The sequence below is a fragment of the Vulpes vulpes genome, chromosome X, assembly GCF_048418805.1.
Source record: "Vulpes vulpes isolate BD-2025 chromosome X, VulVul3, whole genome shotgun sequence".
NCBI classification, from domain to species: Eukaryota; Metazoa; Chordata; class Mammalia; order Carnivora; family Canidae; genus Vulpes; species Vulpes vulpes.
Genome location: NC_132796.1, coordinates 8240303 through 8259747, shown reverse-complemented (window position 1 = coordinate 8259747; position 19445 = coordinate 8240303). Strand labels below are relative to the sequence as shown.

At 42.4% G+C, this 19445-nt stretch overlaps 1 protein-coding gene across 4 annotated transcripts; it reads right to left on the bottom strand.

Moving 5' to 3' along the window:
- Positions 1-1291: 1291 nt before the first annotated feature.
- On the bottom strand, positions 1292-17754 carry MSL3 (MSL complex subunit 3). 4 transcript variants are annotated; one of them, XM_072743796.1, is made up of 13 exons: positions 17479-17754; positions 16164-16246; positions 15671-15766; positions 15114-15214; positions 14472-14557; positions 13682-13804; positions 12728-12888; positions 11733-11891; positions 9773-10035; positions 8997-9106; positions 4805-4904; positions 4276-4360; positions 1292-2097 (listed from the first exon to the last, which is right to left on the bottom strand). In XM_072743796.1, exons 1-13 carry the CDS (start codon positions 17578-17580, stop codon positions 1998-2000), a joined length of 1569 nt encoding a protein of 522 aa, XP_072599897.1. In that variant the 5' UTR covers positions 17581-17754; the 3' UTR covers positions 1292-1997. The 4 variants fall into 4 exon arrangements, with proteins under 4 accessions (XP_072599897.1, XP_072599896.1, XP_025871079.1 ...); XM_072743795.1 differs by lacking the exon at positions 17479-17754 and adding an exon at positions 17136-17437; XM_026015294.2 differs by lacking the exon at positions 17479-17754 and adding an exon at positions 16883-17219.
- Between the last annotated feature and the right edge of the window lie 1691 nt (positions 17755-19445).

Genomic DNA, 19445 nt, shown 5'->3' with positions numbered 1-19445 from the left:
TGGCAGTTTAGGGATATAACAATTTAAAAATTAACAAAAGGAAGATAACATATAATTTGTTGGAGGATGGTCTAGACATTTAAATCGTATTTTTAACTGATGAATTATTTGAAAAATTATTAGTAATATACAAGAAAGGGACATTTTGAAGTTCTTTAAATCAACCTAAGCTGCAAATAATTAGCTTAAAGGAAGTTATGATTAGGAAATGCCTTGTGGGAAGAAAAGTTTTCATTATTAGAGAATGAATAAATTGTAAATTCAAGGTATGCAACTATATAAATGTCCCCAGAGATAGTCTGTGTTCATTTCACTGGAGACATTAAACAAGGAGATTCTTGTAAAGGATTTTTTTTTTCTTTTCCAGGCCATGAAGAATTACTGATTAAACTTTTCCAGCAATTCAGAGCACACTGCAGGTGGACCAGATTAATTAAACAGGCACTGCATAAATCAAATGGAGATGAAACATAGTATGAACTCAGTGCTATTCTTGATTAGACACCAAAAACTTAAGTCTTACTTAGCTACTAACTGCACTAAGATCATGTCTACTCTGCTTTACAAGTTTTGAATCTTACCAGTCAGCATATACAGAAGTCTCTTTGATGGAACCATTGAACCACTTTGGATTTTTTTGAAAAAAAAAAAAAAAATCCCCTGTGGCCTTTGTCATTCATGACCAATGGTCTCTGGAAGTTAAGGTCAGCTGAACTGAGCTCTAAAAAAAGGCAGATGCTATGGTCAAGGCCTGCATGGTACTGAGATCCCTTTAACTATAACTGAGTTACAACTTTCTTAAATGTCTAGGCCATTCTCATAAAAATTATATGTTATCCTCCTTTTGTCAACTTTTAACCTGTTATTTTTCTAAACTGCCAAAACTTGCAGTTAAGTATCACATTCATCATGTTCCTATTTTCCTTTTAAGCATCTTGGGGGAGAAAGGAGCACATGAGAGACGAAAATGAGGATCAGAAGGGTGACTTCAGAGACCATCAGCTAGTAATAGTGGACAAGCATAAATGTCTTGGCTTCAGACCACCTCAGAGGGCAGCAGCAAGATAGCAAAAAAAACTGCACCGACTCCCACTAGCCACCTTCTGGTCAAGCCACCAAGTGGGGCAAAATGAAAGAGGGATAGAAAACAAAAGGCCTTAGGAAAAAAAAAAAAAAGGGCATAAAAGTTAAAACAAAATAAAACAAAAAAAAAGTTATGAGTCAACAGATATTCTCACTGTTCCTCTGCAACAAAGAAACAGGACAAGGCCAGAGTGAAAACTCCTGGTTCTTTGCAACAAGATGGGCAATACTTTATTTAGATCACCAAAAATAAGGTTTTACAGAAAGGGAACCATAACATTACACAACAAAGTATAGCTGTAAAATCTCAAACAAGAGAGGCAACACTTTATTTAGATTACCAAAAATAAGATTTTTGGAGAAAAGGAACTGTAACAAGCAAATGTGTGACTGCAAATTTTCTTTTGCCATCATTATCAGTTCCCTCTAAAATCTTTTGGGACTACTTTGCAATTTCTAAGCAAAACTAAAATTTGTTGGACAGAGTTGCTGAGCCTCATCACAAGAATGAAAACAATTTGGAAAACAATTTTGCTTAATGCTAACAAATAACTAAAAAAATGTGGTTATTGCTAACGAATAACTCCAACAGCTACTGAAACAGCCTGACCAACACATATTCTCATTAACGCTCCATGGTGAACACAGCTGTTCTTTTCCTGCTGTCACAGATGACATGAATGGTGGCAAGGGTCACATGCTGGAGGCCGTTCAGGCACCTAGGAAGTAAACCTTAACAGAAATAACTACAGTACGTAAGCAACTCAAACAAATGGGCCCACCTCGGTCAGAGCCCCCAGGGTGGGTGTCATGTCAGCTCTGTAAAGAAGGTCCACCATCTCCCTAAATATTCACTGGGAACCCTAGAGCACAAAGCTAGACAGAGAAGTTGTTCTTCCAGAACCACCAAAACTTCAATAAATTGCCCTGGGGTTCTTGGTGCTGTAGTGCGCCTCACAGGCAGCGACATAGGCAGACTCTGGGAAGAAGTCGTCATGGTATTCAGCCAAAAACCTGGGAAAAGAAGAAAACAGCCCTGATGATCCTTACAGTGAGGACCAAACACCAGCAAGCAAGATTTTAACTGGCAACCACTCTAACATTTCACTCTTTTTTAGTATTTGAAAGAAAAAAATGAATATAATCTTGATTTCTATATGCTGATCACTTGCTTTGCGCATTTATGGCTTCTACCATTTATTAATTACCATTTCATCAGGATCTTTTCACTATCAAGTGTACAAATAAAAATAGAACCTAAATTCCACTAGGTGGCAGGCTTCATTATACAAACACTTGGTGCAAAAATGGGCTCTGAAGACTATTGCATTTTCCTGTTATAAAAACAAACTAGAAAAAACTACAAACTCGGGGTTCCTGGGGGACCCAGTCGGTTAAGCATCTGCCTCCTTCTCAGGTCATGGATCGAGCCCCAAGTTGGGCTCCCAGCTCAGCAGGGAGCCTGCTTCTCCCTCTGCACTCTGCCACTACCCACCCACCCCCGCAAGCTCATGCTCTCTTTCAAATAAATAAAATATTTTAAAAATATTTTTTTAATAAAAAACCTTATAAACTCAACAAATGTCACTTGAGAAATTTCCAATACTTTCTACAGGCTAAGCTAAACCAAAATTGAATAGTATAAATAGTAAAGAGTATTTGGGTCCTAATTGGCCATTCCAAAAGGTGTTACAGTCTCAGCTTATAGTAGCAAAACTCGTAACAAGGCTGACTCATGTCAGATGATGGATGTTACAATGAGGCCAGTCATTCAAAAGTTCAGTTATGCAGATGCTATCTTGTATCTGAAGTGTCAAAGACCTCGCCACAGGGGGCTAAAATATTCTCACATGGGCCATATTAACCAGTAAGCTAATTAGTTTCATGGTTGTTCCCCCCAGCCTCTTTCCACCTGTCCAAATTCCTAAAAATGTAAAGATAACCTAATACCTTCCTTTAGTAAAAACCGAGTAAAAGTTCATTCGAGAGCTAACTCTTTTTCTTCTTCCCATTGTGCCATTTTTAAGGTGATTATTGAGCCAATGATTCTCTAGTCAGTGTCTTTGGATACATTTTCTAAACCAACTACTGTATTTGTAAATCTTTCCAAGTTAATCCTTAAAACTCAATTTTGTATTGGGCATACCTCAACATCAGCAGGCTCTCCTAATGCTAACTCACAGCTACTCTTCATATTTTATCGGCATTATCAGATTTTGGTCTACACAATCTTTATGCCAAATAAAATTGTGCGTTTGAGGGGAGGTTGGAAAGGAAGAGTATATTTTTCATATGTGTTTCTAATAAGGAGTAATAAAGTCTAATTTCACTCATGGACACTTTACTCAAAATGTCTACATAAAAATAGCCCCTAAAAACTCCAAAAAATGATTTCCACACTGATAAATCCTACTTGATTAGCTCTTGCAGGTGGGAGCCTGACTCTAAGGAAAAGGTACCCCCCTAAAGAGAAGGAAAAGACAATATCGGGTAGATAAATGAGCTGAGTAAGGCAGGGTGATGAGCAGCCTTGAACACCAAGGAGAGGAAGTGGTCAATAGACACCTGGATGGGAGAGAGCTGGGCCACAAGCACAAGTGAGTCTGGGGCCCGTAGCATGGTGCAAAGAATAGGGGGCAGAGCCTCAGGGCAAATGATCCTAAGATTTAATAACTGGCTCTGTCAGATGAAGGAAACAATACCTTTCTCTGAGTTTACAAACTGTCAGCGTGGACTACTGGTCATTTATCTTAACTCTAAACACAAAAATCCAACCTGTAAATGCTAATGTTTAGGTTAGTTTATGTACATGCAACAAAGAAAAGTCTAATACTTAAGGCACTTCTAAATAAAAAATGTAAAACTAAATTATTATCAATCTCAATCACTTCTGTAAAAAATTAAGTTTTTATTCACATGGTTACTCAACTGGATTCTTCTAGTGACGTAAAATTTTATTTTACCTCTATACAAGAATATTCTTGACTCAGAAACCAGGTAAGTTACAGAAAAAAAAAAAAACAGCTAAAAAACCCCAATGTTACAATTACGGTTAGAACCAGTCATACTTAGCTAATAAATACTGCTACTATTTAAAATACCACAGAGCTAGCTTCCACATCTGTTATGGAGAAGTTCAGAAAAGTCATACATAAAGCAGCAGAGATAAGTTTTCACAAAAAATTAAAATACCTAAGAAAGAGATCAAAGTGCTTCAGTAAAGCCTTCAGATTCTTCTCAGAAAAGGACATCTTTCCAAGGATTTCTGGAAGTTTCACTGCATTAAAAATAAAACCCAAGCCACTTATTATCAGCAGACTCTGGCAATGAGCAGGACATACTGAGGGTCCTTGCTTATCCTATTCAAACTGAAATTAATATCTCCATTATAACCAAAACTCTTACTGAACACAGTATAGTGGTACAAACACAATTTTTATGAAATTTAAGATCATTCAAGTTCCTTTTAAGAGGTCATTCTTCACTGATTTTTCTTAGACTCTCCAAATTACCACAAGATGTGCATAAACTAACAGGGGTGCTAACATCAAAGTGGAGGGGTGCCTGGCTGTCTCAGTCAGAAAATTGTAGCTCTTGATATCAGGGTTGTAAGTCTGAGTCCCACACTGGGTGTAGAGAGTACTGAAAAAATAAATTAAAAAAAGCCCAAAGTAGGGGGGAGAAAAAAAGGAAGAAGAAAGCAGGGACCAGGATTTCTTACCGAACAATCGTAGCAAGTGTTGTGCCCCATAAATGTAAGAAGGTGGAGGTGGCTGGTCACCCGGGGGATAACTGTCGGGTACGAGTTTCCAGGAAAGGACCTGAGAAAAGCACGAATTGAATTTGTTATTATATCTTAACACTGTTACTGAGATATTTCAAAATTTGGAATCCCAGCAGAAATACTTTGAGGTTCTCAGTCTCAAATCGAGTGTCACATTCTCACTGTCCAGCTTCCTGTCCTTCTGTCAACTCAGGAGTTGTTTCACAGCTGGACCATAAAATAGGAGTAAACAGTAACGACAAACCAATGTAGAATTTCCAAAGCCACCTCTCTAACTTTCCCATGATCTCCGTATATAGGAGTATAAGGCATTATGGTGAAGAGAACCAAGCTACAAAATAACTAAGTTCAATATGACACTTGGAAAAAATACACAATGTCATGTATATAACTACTATGTAAATACATAGAAAAACTACCAAGAAGTATATACCAAAATGTTAAATGTCCATTTCTTATTGGTGGAATTATGATTTGGCTGGTTTGGGAGGATAAAGGTATGTTTTCCATATAGATTATATATTAACATGTATCTTATTGTTTCTTGCTATGATTTTTTCAAAACATTTTTGCCTTTTAAATCGATCACATGAGGATCCACCTTCCTTGGCAACATGGAGACACTTCTAATCACGTAAGTTATAACAAACTGTATGTAGAGGAAAAAATATAGCTCTCCTTCAAAATAAGCCCAAGCTTATAAAAATAAAGTATGTGTGTAGGGGGAGGGGAGACTTAAAATTAGATTAAGGAAATATTTGATTTCCTAATTCTCAACAGCTATTACCTATAAATTAGCTGTAACTGTTCTGGTCATTTTGTCTCTTTTCCTTTATTGGAAATCACGCTAAATATATTAGAGAATGAAATAGGAAAAAGTAACTCAAACATGTTTTGAGTAATATTACCATTGTTTTAAGATTCCCTAATTTCCTGATATATTTGATTCACTCTGGAAACTAAACCATTGAATCAAATGAAAATAGACTTTAACCCTGGTAACTGATTTTCCTTCTTTCTCAATTTTAGAACTGTGGGTAGATTTTGGGCTTTTGTTAAAGTTGAGAGTTGTATTTAGAAGCCCTTTGATGAGCCTCCACAGAAATACTTCAGCAAATTATTGGACTATTTTACTGAGTTGCTGCTTTGCCTTTTGGGATCTGTCAAGTTTAGTCTGGAAATAGTAAGGCCAAAGGAAATCTTCTACAAGACAAAGCAGAAGGATGCCAAAACCACCCCAGAAAGGGATGATGTCCTCAATTAAACAAAATGAAATTGTAGAAGCTATTAAGTCTCACCATGGTTCTGTATGGCTCCATGCTGGAGGGCCAAGCTTCAGCCCTGCTTCAGCCCTGGCCTCACCCACCCTACCCATCTGTGGTGTAGATTCTTGCGGGTAGGGATTTGGTTTCAACATCTTTATCCCATGCCCAGCACCTCAATCTGTGGTGTACACAACTGAAGCTTGGAAACTGTTTTGACACTGATATCTGAAGTTAATGTAGGGGAATCTGCAATCATTGGAACCATGAAACACAGATGTGTACAAAAGCAGGTCATTCGGATTTTTTTTTTTAAGATTTTATTTATTCATGAAAGATACAGAGAGAGAGAGAGGCAGAGACACAGGCAGAGGGAGAAGCAGGCTCCCTCTGGGGAGCCCGATGTGAGACTCGATCTCAGGACTCCGGGATCACGCCCTGAGCCAAAGGCAGATGCTCAACCACTGAGCCACCCAGGCACCCCCAAAGCAGGTCATTTGGCTAGTTAGCAGGCCAGTCCACCTCACTTACTCAACGCTGCATTTCAATGCAGTATATCACCTTCTATTTACCAAAGATAAATTTCATGGGGGGAAAATAGGTTTCTAACAGAGGGATTATCAACTGGGGTGTGCAGACAACCACCTGTGAATCTCAATAGAAATGTATGCATCCAGGCCCTACCCTGATGCAGTAAGTCAGTGAACAAAATTGGCAGTGTGTCTCAGGTGATTCAGATGCAGAGCTTTTACTAAAATACACTGAGACAGAGGCACTCATGAAGGTGGAATTCAGTAAGTTCTCATGAGTCACTGTTAAGAGCCTATTGCACCCTCCAACCATTTACTAAAAACGCTATTCTACTAGAGCTTGCAGCTGTACCCTATAACCACTAGATGGTGGGCTCGCACTGCTGACCTGGGTGGGAATGGTTTTGCCGGAATTATTCACGTGCCTTTTAAAAGAAACAGGACTCCCCTAGTAGTACCTGCAGGGTCTTGTCTGAAAAACAGGGCATTAGGGACTGCTCCTGCTAGGAATTTCCTAACCTACCCTTTGTGTCATTATAAAACAAATTAAATTTTCTAGCTTTTCTATTACAGGTCAGCCAACTAAGACCTTCTGCCAAATACAGCCCAACACCTTTGTGCTAAAAATGATTGTTATATTTTTAAATGGTTAAAAAAAAATCACATGAATAGGAGTGCCTGGGTGGCTCAGTCATTTAAGCATCTGCCTTCAGCTCAGGTCATGATCCTGGAGTCCTGGGATCAAGCATCATGTCGGGTTCCCTGTGTCGGCCTCTCCCTCTGCTCCTTCTTTCTCTTTCTCTCTCTCTCTCAATCAATCAATCAATCAATCAATAAAGTTAAAAAAATCCCATGAAAAATATTTCATTACGTGAAAATCATATGAAATTCAATTTACTAGTGCGCATGAATAAATTTTGGGAGCACATGGCCATATCCATTCATTTATAAGTGGTCTATACCTCTCTCATGCTACAGCAGAGCTGGATAATCTCAAAAAGAGACTATATGGTACACAACCCTGAAATTATTTACAATCTGCCCCTTTACAGAAAAAGTTTGCCAACCCTCATCATTAAATGTTGTCTCTCCCTCATATAGCCATCTCCCCTATGCACAGAAACAAGGAAATCCTACCTCTTAGGTGAGATTCACATAATATCCTAGCAGACTAAGTCATCTCCTGAACCTTGAAACACTCACTACCTACACATCAGTTAACTTGACTTAAAAACAGAATTTTCAGTTTTACTAAGGATTGTATTTATTTGGTTGAGAGAGAGAGAACGAGAGCGAGCGAGCACACAAGCAAGGGGAGTGGCAGAGGGAGAGGAAGAAGCAGATTCCCCGCAGAGCAGGGACCCACCCCCAACCCCAGATGTGGGGCTCTATCCCAAGTACCCTGGGATCATGACCTGAGCCAAATGTAGACACCCAACCGAGCCACCCAGGTGCCCCCAAAACAGAATTTTTATTTATTTTTATTTTTTATTTTTTTAAAGATTTTATTTATTCATGAGAGACACAGAACGGCAAAGACACAGGCAGAGGGAAAAGCTGGCTCGCCATGGGTAGCCCAATGTGGGACTCAATCCCAGGACCCCAGGATCATGCCCTGAGCCGAAGGTAGATGCTCAACCACTGAGCCACCCAGGCACCTCAAAACAGAATTTTTAAATGAAAAGTTTCCCCATTTATTAAATGGAAACCTGGTGGCAAAGTTGTCCTAGAAAATCTGAGGTGATTTAGGTCAAGTGCCTGGCACAATGCTGACATGCTGTATGCCCTCAAAGGGATGGGTTACAACTATTACCATTAACAAGGAATTTTATTTTTTTAAATGGTTGAAAAAAAAAACACCAAAAGAAAGACCGTATTTCATATCATGAAAGTTATCTGATACTCAAATTTCAGTGTCCATAAAGTTTTATTGGAACACAGCATGTCCATTCATTTACCTAGTATCTGAGGATGCTTTTGGAATTGAGTAGTCTTGAAGGAGACTATGTGGCCCACAAAGCCTACATTATTTATTCTCTGGACTTCTGCAGAACAAGTGTGCTGACCGCTGTTCCATAAAATGGAAACACTCATATATTTCAATACTTGTGCTCACTTTTAAAACAACCATAAGCACAAGGCTGGAATCCTAATGATTTTCTCATTTTAGAAACCAAAACCAGTATTAAACATCATCACATGAAACATTTTGTTAATATCCACAGCAAGAGCAACATAGTGTTTCTAAGGAAACCTGATTTCTGCCCACAGGACTTAAGCAACCATAGAAGGAAGGACTCCCTGGGGATGACCAGCAACACCAATGCTTTACCTCACCTCGTTTATTTCATTAGTTCTTCTGCCTTCGAAGCCAGCAAACACTGCACTCCCTTCCTTGCTAGGGGTCAGAGGAACAGGCGAGGATGATCTGCTATGCACAGGTGTCTCTTCAAAAGGAAAAGATGGTAATTATTCCCTTGTAAATCACATAGCAACTGACTTAAAGATGGCTAGAAGACAGTTACAAATAGCAGAAAAGTTATTAATCTTTAACAATAAGGCTTCTTATCCTAAAAGACAGTATCTGGATTATTTGGATAACAAAAAGGAAATAAGTACTGATACATGTTACAACATGATGAACCTTGAAAACCTTATGCTACGTGAAAGAGGCCACAGGCAAAAGACCACTTACTGTGTAGTTCTACTGATAGGAACTGATGCCTAGAGGAGACAAATCCATAGGGACAAGAAGTAACAAGTGGTTGCCAAGCAAAGTGACAGGTTAGGGCTGGGGGAGGGAATGGGAAGCTCCTGCTACTGGACCCATGACACAGAACTCAACCAGCAGGTGCGAAGCATCCAACTGCAGAGCTGAAGGTGTGGTTACTGCTCTGTCTCCAGGCCACATGGAAAATGCTTGTGAGCCTCGGTTGGAGCCAAACTCCTAAGTGGATTTCACAAGCTCACTGGGTGAATCTGAGTATAACCATGCACTTGTCCCCAGTCCTGTCCTGGCCCCTTTTGTCAGCTGGATTCCTTTCAGGAAAGCGTTGGCTGGCACAGGCCAAGCACAGAGTGAATGGCTTTCTCGCACCTGAGAATGGACCTACTCTTTTCCAGGTGCAGGAAAAGCTTTGGCATGCTGGCGGACGTGTCCTGCTGCCGGCGCTTGGGCTGAGGCGAGGCACTGCTCTCTGACAGCCTGTCACAGTTGGCAGAGTGGCGTGTGGACCGCCTCAGAGACTGCAAGGCTTCTGGTTCAGCTTTGCGCCTTTTGGGGGTGGCTGGTTCACCTGTGGTGGGCTGACTCTCCGTGGACTGTGGTGTGGATGGATTCAACAAAGGTGGGCTTGGAGAGAGCTCCTCCTGGTTCCTACAGAAGAGAAGACAGCAGTACAGACACCTGGCCCACAGAACTTCAGCAAAACCTGGAGCAGTTCTTAAATGTCCTCCTTCAGACAGAACAGAAAATCCTCTTGACCCCAGGTTATAAACTTTTACTTTCAAACGTGGCAAAACAATGTTCCCTTAAGGAGTAGCCAGACATACTCAATCATTTAAATCCTCTTGATAACTCTGCAAGGCATGTTGGCATTAAAGACTGCGATACCCCTTTTGTATTTATTTTGTAGCAATGGTTCTCAACTGGTAGTCACTTTGCTCTGCCAGGGGACAGTGGCACTATCTGGAGACAGTGCTGTTTTGGTTGTCACAACTGGCAAAGTACTACTGGCATCTAGTGCATAGAGGCCAGGGCTGCTGCTCAACAACCTACAATGCACAGGACAGCCCCACCACAAAGAATGATTTCGTTCATAACACCAATAGGGCCAAGGTTGGGAAACTCTGGTCAGGAGAATAAGACTACAGTAGCTACACATGGGGTGAGTAGCATAGCATAACATTTAGAATTGTGCAATGCTGAGTTGTGCACCTGAAAGTAATGGAACACTTTATCAACTATACTTCGGTGCATTTTTTTTTAATACAGAGAGTAAGGATACTATGTTATCTCACCACATTGTAACTACTCACAAGACTAGAAAGAAAAGCCACAATCATCTAGCCAGCTTTGTGGAACAAACAGTCCACTCTGGAGGTTGGCAACGTTGAGGTTTGGAGTAGGGCATGGGGATATCAACAATGGTCCCCAGTGAGTTGCACAGGCCACTCACATAGGGTAAAACCAATGGGACAGTCTGGCGGGCTGAAAAGAGATGATCATGAGGCAGACAGAGAACCAGGAGCAAGGAGCTGGGAAGGGAGACGGGGATGGAGGGGCAAGACGGCCAAAGCATGGCATGTAGCAAGCAGGAAGTTGTTAATATCCTCTCTCGGGGAGCAGAGTTAGTAGCAGCAGTGGCAGACAAAGGCAGATCGTAAAGTAGGCAAGAGCAGATGAAGAAGTGGAAATCATGATAACAGGCCACTCTCACAGGAAAAAATATAGTAAGACAGGGAAGTAGCACATACTTCAGGTATGTGTATATACTTCAGGGAAGGTATAGACTTCAGGTTGGATTTCCGCCCCTCATGCCTCAGCTAAACAATAGAGATTTGGGCATGCTTGGTGACTGAGGAAAAGAAACTAGTGACAAAGCAGAGCAAGAAAGGAACTAACCTTTGAAGGCAAAAGGTGGCCAGCCCTTCATGAACTTTCTAATTTAATAACTACCCAAGGAGGCAGATGCTCTTTCCATTGTACAGAGGCAAAAGAAAGAGGCTCACAAGGCATCTCCGTGAGTCACACAACCAGTAAGTGAAGGAGCTACCTTCAAATCCACACCTTTTGCCCTCTTCTCAGCCTGTGCCTTCTTCACATTTGTCTTTGGAAAGACAGGTTAGCTCCTCAAAATCCAACCAAATTCTCACACTGGAATCTTCACCTGGTAAAATCTTTCAGAGCCATGTGAAAGTGAATGACTTAGCTTACCCAGGAAAAAAACTCCACTTTTCAATCTCTTCCTCCAAATCTGTTGGTCCCATAGCATTAAATGGAAACCTTCAAAGACAGAGTCAACTATTTGATTGCTGATATCTGACAGTTAAACTGCAGGCAGTCTAACTTACCTGTTAGTGTTTGTGGCACTTTCCTTAATGGGAAGAAAAAACTTGGATGAGGTGACCTTTTTATATTGAACTTGTTCATATGGATACAGTAAAACCAGTGGGAGCGTGTAATCAAAGGTTATTCTTAATCCATCCACCATCTCCTTACAAAGGTCAACGCTAGGAGAATAAAAGATTAGAGATGCAATAAATGCTTTCCAAAATGTCATAATGAAGTTGCACGTTTTCAATAAGGCAGAGTTTTAAACACTATACCTTGCATCTACACGTAAAGAATACAGGGAGTTTGTAGATGCTGGCAACAAAAAATTAAATGGAAACATTGATCTATAATATAAAGTGAAAAAAGCACACTAGTAATTTTAATTTACCACGCTGAACACAAATGAAAACATTCAGTGCCACACGAGGAGCCCAAGCAGCCTTTGCTGAAGATGGACAGATCCCAATTACTGGGAGCCAAAGGAGTCAGATCTGATGAACTACTCCCAATATTTGTTTTGAATCAAACAATCTACATGTCTGACTCCAATCCAGCTGGGTCACATGCACAAGAAAGGCTATTAACACAATTATCCTGATTGAATAAAAACCTGTTTGTAAGCAAGCTTTGATAAAATTGGATTTGCCCATTCTGGTGCTTCTCAAGGACAAAGTTACCTCCCTATACTGTATCACTGAAAAAAACTGGTCTTGGTGTTTAGGCAGTGCATACACTTAATATATCCAGACCAGATACCTAAATAGTTATCGAGCACTTTGAAAAAGGGACAATATTTTGATATTAAATTTGTTATTAAAAAAAAATAATAATAAAAATAAAAAAAAATAAAAAAAAATAAATTTGTTATTAAGTGAATTATTTATAAGTTGAGTAATACATTAAATGAATTCCATAGTACAGCAACAAGTGTGTCACCTATTCTAAACGGAAGTCATTTCTCTAATACACAAAGAGCCACTGAGACATCAATCCCTCCCACCCACCAACTCACTTCTTTTCTGCTGGGATATAATGCACATTCATATTGGCATGTGGCATAGCATGATGGTGACGAGGCCTTTCATTGGCTGAAAAGGCTGCATTGATAGCAAAATGCTTCACGTAGGACTCCAAAATAGTTATGATGTTGGTCTGGCATGGAAGTTTCACTAACTGTTAATAAAAATACAGACATTGGATGCATACATTTCATTGTATAGACCATATAGTCCAAAGAACAGTGCTCTTAGCTACATAAATTTTTCAACTCTGAAGCCAATTCTGTTTGAAGAGAATCTTTTAAATAAAATATGCTTTGAAGTTCTTTGATTGCTTTTACTAATCCTATCCCCATGAAGATCACAGTATAAATTTTAAAAATAAATATAAGCAGTGAGTCACATCTTAATGATCAATTACAGCCACCTGGGGAGACCGTGTCCACAATCAGCCTCCATGACAGATCAATTACATCCTAATCTCTATTTTAAAATATTTATTTATTTATTTGAAAGAGAGAGAGGGAGAGAGAGTGAGTGAACATGTGGGTAGGAGCAGAAGAGGGAGAGGGAGAATCTTAAGCAGACTCCTCACTGAGTGCCGAGCCTGAAACGGGGCTGGATATCATGACCTGAGCTGAAACTCAAGCGTTGGGACACTTAACAGACTGAGTCACCCAGGTGCCCTGTGTCTTAACCTCTCGAATGAAGCCAAGGCATAAGGAGTTTGATAAAGTGCCCCAGAGGATTCTAATGGATCGCCAAGGTTGGGAAAGACTATGCATGCCTTAATTCAGTCAGTGGCAGAGCATTATTGTCAGAGGACTCTAGAACCTGAACTCAGTACAAAACTTTAGATATGAATTTCATTCTTACAAGGCTCTCGATTGTTTGAGTCTGTGACTGTAAAATGTAGCTAAATGAAAGCTCTATTACAAATCTATGTCTTATGTATTCTCTCTGCATACCCGTTTCCTCCTGTTGATATAGTAACAATCATCCTCAAGCTTCTTTTTCAGAACTTCAGGGATTTCTATAGTTATTGTTCTTTCTTCCATTTCCCTTTTTGTGTGCAGCTCAGGTTCTTCCTTCTGCAACATCACAATTTCATTTTTAACTACTTGTAACGGTAGAAAGGTCAATATCCAAAGGATACAGACTAACACATGAGAGCCTACTATGAGACAAACCCAGTTAATCCTCAACAGTGAGGTCACATGTCCCACAGAAAAGTGCATTAAAGGCCAAAAGGTAAAAATTTCAGGGCACCAACCGTGTTGCAAATGCTAATTTTGTTTCTCCTCCTTTAAGTCTACAAATGAGATTTATACTAACTTTGAAGGCAGGCAGAAGATGCCAGACTCTGATATACAAGATTTAAAAACCAATCACCATTATAAAAATAAAGCTCATGACGTCAATGGAAAGAAGGAGAGAACTAGGATTTGTGAAAGTACTTTATGGGTAATAAGAGCCACCAAGACGTTAATATGAGAACTATATAAATCAGGGTTATTTTATTTTTTTTATTTTTTATTTTTGGGGGTTATTTTCCTTTATTTTTAAATTTTTTAAATTTTTAAATTTTTATTTTTATTTATTTTTTTGTTATTTTCCTTTAAAGATCAAGTGCAACTTTACAATATATGGTCAAAAAATGCATTTTTACAAAATGATCTGCAACTGGAGAATTTTATCACATAATTTTACCACTAAATATATGCCAAAAACAGTGTTTTTACAATAGAAACTTTATACCACTTCCGGCTTTTCTTCAATATCACTTTCTTCACTTATTTCTTCATCCTTTTCTTCACTACTGTCATCAGAGGAACTGCTTATTGCTAGGGAAAACAAAAACTATCAGGTAAACCAGCATCATATACCTTCCTAATGTTTACAATTATAATTCTTTAAGGTAGAGCATGTGTCCTACTACTGGCAACAACTGTGGTCCTGCATATATTTTAAATGCTGAACACAAATACTGTACCTTTCAGAATAGCAATTTATTTTGAGAATTGTAACATCAATTTCAATGAAGGCAAAACGCACACAAGTTAATGATCTGAAAGCATTTAGTCACCTAGGATTCTATGGTTCTCTGTTGCCTTCATAACTGGGGCCAAGGCTTGGGAAGTGCCAAGAAGAAAACATGAGGAGTTAGTACAAATAAAGACACTGGCTGAAAAGGCAGTGGTCATGACCAAGACTGCTGAGGTATTACAGTTGGCCTGATTGATACTTTGTCAAAAACTAAAGTTGCAAATGTTACATGTAACATTTTTGGGGTTTTTTTTCCCTGTCTGTAATTGCAATGAATCCTCCCCCTCAATCTTGTGGTGTAAAAGGATTAGGTGAAAGTTGTTTTAGCCAGAGAAAATGAAGTCAAGCACTCACAGTTTTCATCATTTTCATCTTTTTCTTCAACAGGGAGGCTTTTTAAGACAGAGTCTACTCCAGGCAACCTGCAGCGCTTCTTCTTTCTTCCTGTGCTTCTCCTGAAAGAAAATATGCACAACTAAAATAAATTTTGATGCTGACTGATCAGGATCTTGAAGTACAAACGACATACAACAACAGTGATGTCTAAGAACCTAAAAATAATTAAATCCTAGAACATAAATGTTAATTGCCACGTAAGAAGATTATACAGCAACTGCTCTAAAAATACAGCATTTAGAAAACAATTCTTCACTAACACACTTTAAACATACAAAGTTAACAAGCCATGTTTGTCATATTTTTACTTTTATATTTTAAAAACTGTAAACAATAAGAGAGAAGACATTCTTTTCTCAACTTGGGAGGTTTTTATTTTTATTTTTTAATAAATTTATTTTTTATTGCTGTTCAATTTGCCAACATATAGAATAACACCCAGTGCTCATTCCGTCAAGTGCCCACAAGAGAGAAGACACTGAATAACATTCATGTCATGATTTTTGTGTTCTTACAGGCGAGCTACAGCTTTTCTTGCCAATTTACGCTGTAATCTCCGATTTTCATCGGTGTCACGAAGGACATGATCTTCAGCTGCCCATCTATCCCAGCTAATCAAACAAAAAAGGGAAAAGGATGTAAGTAAAATTCGGTATTTTCATTTGATATGAAACAAACACTAAAAGCACCTCACAGAAACAGAAATGTCCCAGAAGTACTTATGTTTTAGAAAACTATGTAAACATTTTAAAATCACAAAAAGCAGATAAACTAAAAAGGAACTCATGCAGATACAGAAAGAACCAGGGTTTCCAGACTTACTCATAGAGAATTCAAATATAATTGAATTAAAAGTAATCATTCTTCAGAATAGGCAAGGTTTGATAAAAGAGCAGAAAACAGGAAGTGAAGCTTTTTCTACAAGTGCTTCTAAAACTTAAATAACTTTGCAATGTTCCTGTGCTGAAAGATGATCAATTTTCAATCCCGTGTAACAAGTACACTCACCTTCTGTTCCAACCATTAAAATGGATCAGATATTCTGGGATCTTTCTGCCTTTTTCGTCTTTCCCAACAATAACATCGACAATCTGAAACCAGGAAATATTGTCCACAAATGACAGATCATACAGAAATAGTGGAAGCAGATCAGAAAAACTAGATCATAGATCTCTTTTTAAAGAAAAGAAAGCATTCTGTCCTTTTTTAGACTGAAAGCAGGGTTGAAACATTTTTCCTTTCAATTCCATTTTTTTTCCTGAGTGGATGCCTCAAAATAGGAAACATCCCTCCAACTGCCTCGCGATTGGTCTCTGATACAGAGACTGAGTTCAGCTTCCGAAGCCATTGGCCGACCGATTTGTCACTAACGAAGAGAGTCCAGGCCAGACAAGGGAGCTGCAGCCCTGAGACCTCTGGGAGTTGTAGTCGCCCTAGGTCAACCGCGTCGGGGCCAGGACGGCTGGCCGGTCAGGCCACCCCTCCCAGCGGGGTCCCTTGAGGGAACATCTGGGGCAAACGGTGGGGCGTGCCACCCCCAGGGAGGGTCGAGGCGGGGAAAAGGTGGGACAGCAAACAGCCACAGGCTGCGGGAGCGGAGCCCTAAAACTTGCAAACCCCAGACGCTCTGGGGTCCCCCTGAGGACAGAGTCGCCCAGAAGCATCTGGGGCCCCGGGGGTTCTATTCGTCATCCAGACCCCAGGAGCTATATTCTCGACTCAGTTACCCTCTACCTCCTGTCAGTCCCCGAAACTTGGATGGGCAACGGGCGCCACTCGGGGTCTGAAGACCTAAAGGCTCCAAGGCCGCAGGGCCGAAAGCGGCGGCTCAACACTGCCCTCGGGCGGAAGGTCGCGGCCTCCGGGCGGCCTGGCCCGGCTGCGATTGGTGCCGCCGAGCAGTGACGTGGCCAGTCGCCGGCCAGGAGTGTGGCGCTGCCGCTGAGGACCGCGCACCGCGGCGGCAGACTTAGCACGCACCGGCAAGCGACCTCCAAGAGCGCAGCCCTCACTGGCGTCGCCCCCGCCAGGAGACGTCGCGGCCGCAGCCTCGCCACACTGCCCGCGCCAACTTTCCGAGGGCGCGTGCGTGGCCCCGCAACCGGCGGAAACGGAAGCGCCCGCGCCCCGCCTCCCCCGCGCGGCGTCCCGCGAGCGCCCCCTGCTGCACGCACGGCGCGGCGCGAGCCGAGGAGCCGCCGGCATGGAGCGCCGGGCCCCGCCACTTCCCTGCTCCACGCCGCCGGCCGCACCCGCATCCGCAATCGCCGCCCGTCCCGGGGCCCCCCGCCCGCGCCGCCTCCCTGTCCCTCCGCGGCGGCACCTTGGCATCGTACAGCACTCGCGCCTTGGTGGGGTCAGGCTCGAAGCACAGCACTTTCTCCCCTGAGTGGAATTTAAATTTCATGCCCTCGCTCGCGCTCATTTGCTCATCGTGGCGGAGGGCGAGGCTCCGGGGCGGGCGGAGCGCGCGCGGTGGGGGAGGGGGGTGGGGGCGGGGAGGTGGCGCGCAGTGGCGGGGGTGGGGGGGAGGGATCGGGGAATGGCGGAGGCAGTGGCCGCCCCGCCCTCAGTCCCGCCTCGGCCCGCCCCGCGGAGTGGCCGGACCTCGGAGCCGCCGGGCGCGCGCGCCCGCCGCGCGCGTCTCCGCGGGTCCCCCGGGGCTCGGCCAAGGCCGCGGGCCGGGAAGGCGACCAGTGGCCGTGGGCGTCCTGCACAAGGGCCCCTCCCGCGCCTGGGAACGGTGTGACGCTGGCCGGCCCGGGGCTGGGAGGCACCCGGAGAGCGCCTGGCTGCGGTGGCACCGGCGGCGGGGCCTAGGCCATCTCAGCACGGCTGCGCCAGGAGGACGTCGGGCTGGAGTCGGGTCTACACGGCCGAAGGGTGGCGGGGAAATGACGAAGGCCCTGGGCACACCTGGGCTGGCACGGGCAGGGGGCAGGCCGGGAGCCCTCCAGTGACAGCGGGTGAGCCCCGGGAGTGAGGCGGATAGATCCTTAACCAGTCGTTAACCAGGTCGTTAACGTGTTGAGTCTCGGCTTCCAGTCTGGAGCTTCAGCCCCCAGCACTGCTCAAGCTCCGCTGCAAGGCACTGAAAACTCCCCTAAGGGGGAAAGTACTGTGAGACTGGTACTAGGACGTCCCTGCGCCTTCCAGGGGCTCAGGAGATTTTATGAACAAATGGCAAGTGCTGGGAGACTCTTGAAGAGCAAACCTCCAAGACCGGAAAGAGGGTGCTGATTTTTTTTTTTTTTTTTTTTTTTTTTTGCTTTCTTTTGAGGGATACAAAGTGTTTCAGTACTGTAGTGACTGGATTAACACTGGCCTAGAAACCAGCTTTTGAGGCTTTGATGTCCTGAACTGCCAGTTCTCCACGCTCTGGGCTCTTTTCTTGCCTCCGGAAATTAGAACTTGCCCTCTCCTTCATTGGGTTTCTTGCTACGCATCCTTCACGTTTCAGCTTGGACAGTGCCAAGACAAAAACCCTCAGACTTCCCTAAATGAATCACATGCCCCTTCCATATTCCTTCCCGGCCTTCTACTTACCTGTTTCTTGCATTTACTGTGCGCTGCACAAGGGGCTGTTCATTTGCAAAATGTTCTCTATAAGATGCTCAGTTCCTTGAAATTGGGAGGGCAGAGCTGCGGGGACTCTCATCTAGTTCATCACTGCATATTCCTGGCACACAATAAATGTTTCATGAGTGGATGAACAGATTACAGATTTAAGAACTAGAATCCCCAAAACTCCATGACCAATTGGATGTGATGGGGGACAGGGAAGGAGAAATCTTGAGAGATGTCCGGGTTTTCTGGCATAATGAGTTGGGTGAGCGCTAGATCCATTGGCCAGAATAAGGGTCATGAGACAGACAGGTTGGGGGAAGATGAGCAGATAGTGAGCTTTGTCTATAATAATAATACAGTGGCGAAGCCAGATCTGGAGCTGTGATCCTTCACGTTGCGGTTTATCAGGAATGAGCTCTTGATGGTGATGTTCCCCATAAATAGCAGAGGGAGCTCTAGGGCACAAGAAATTACCTGTCCTGGCTGAACCACAACTGAGTATTAGCATTCTTATTTTTCTTGTTGGAGAACGGAGATTTCCTCTCCAGACTCTAACCTTGCAAGGCAAGACTTCAGATGCTTTCTTTTCTTTCTCCCCATTTCCACGCCCCCCCCCCGTGTCCTTGAGCGTCACCGTTTCCCCTGTTCCCCCTAAACCATCCTAGAATGCAAAAGCCACCAGTGATAGCACCCCTTGCAGGCCTCCTCTGGATTCCGAACCAC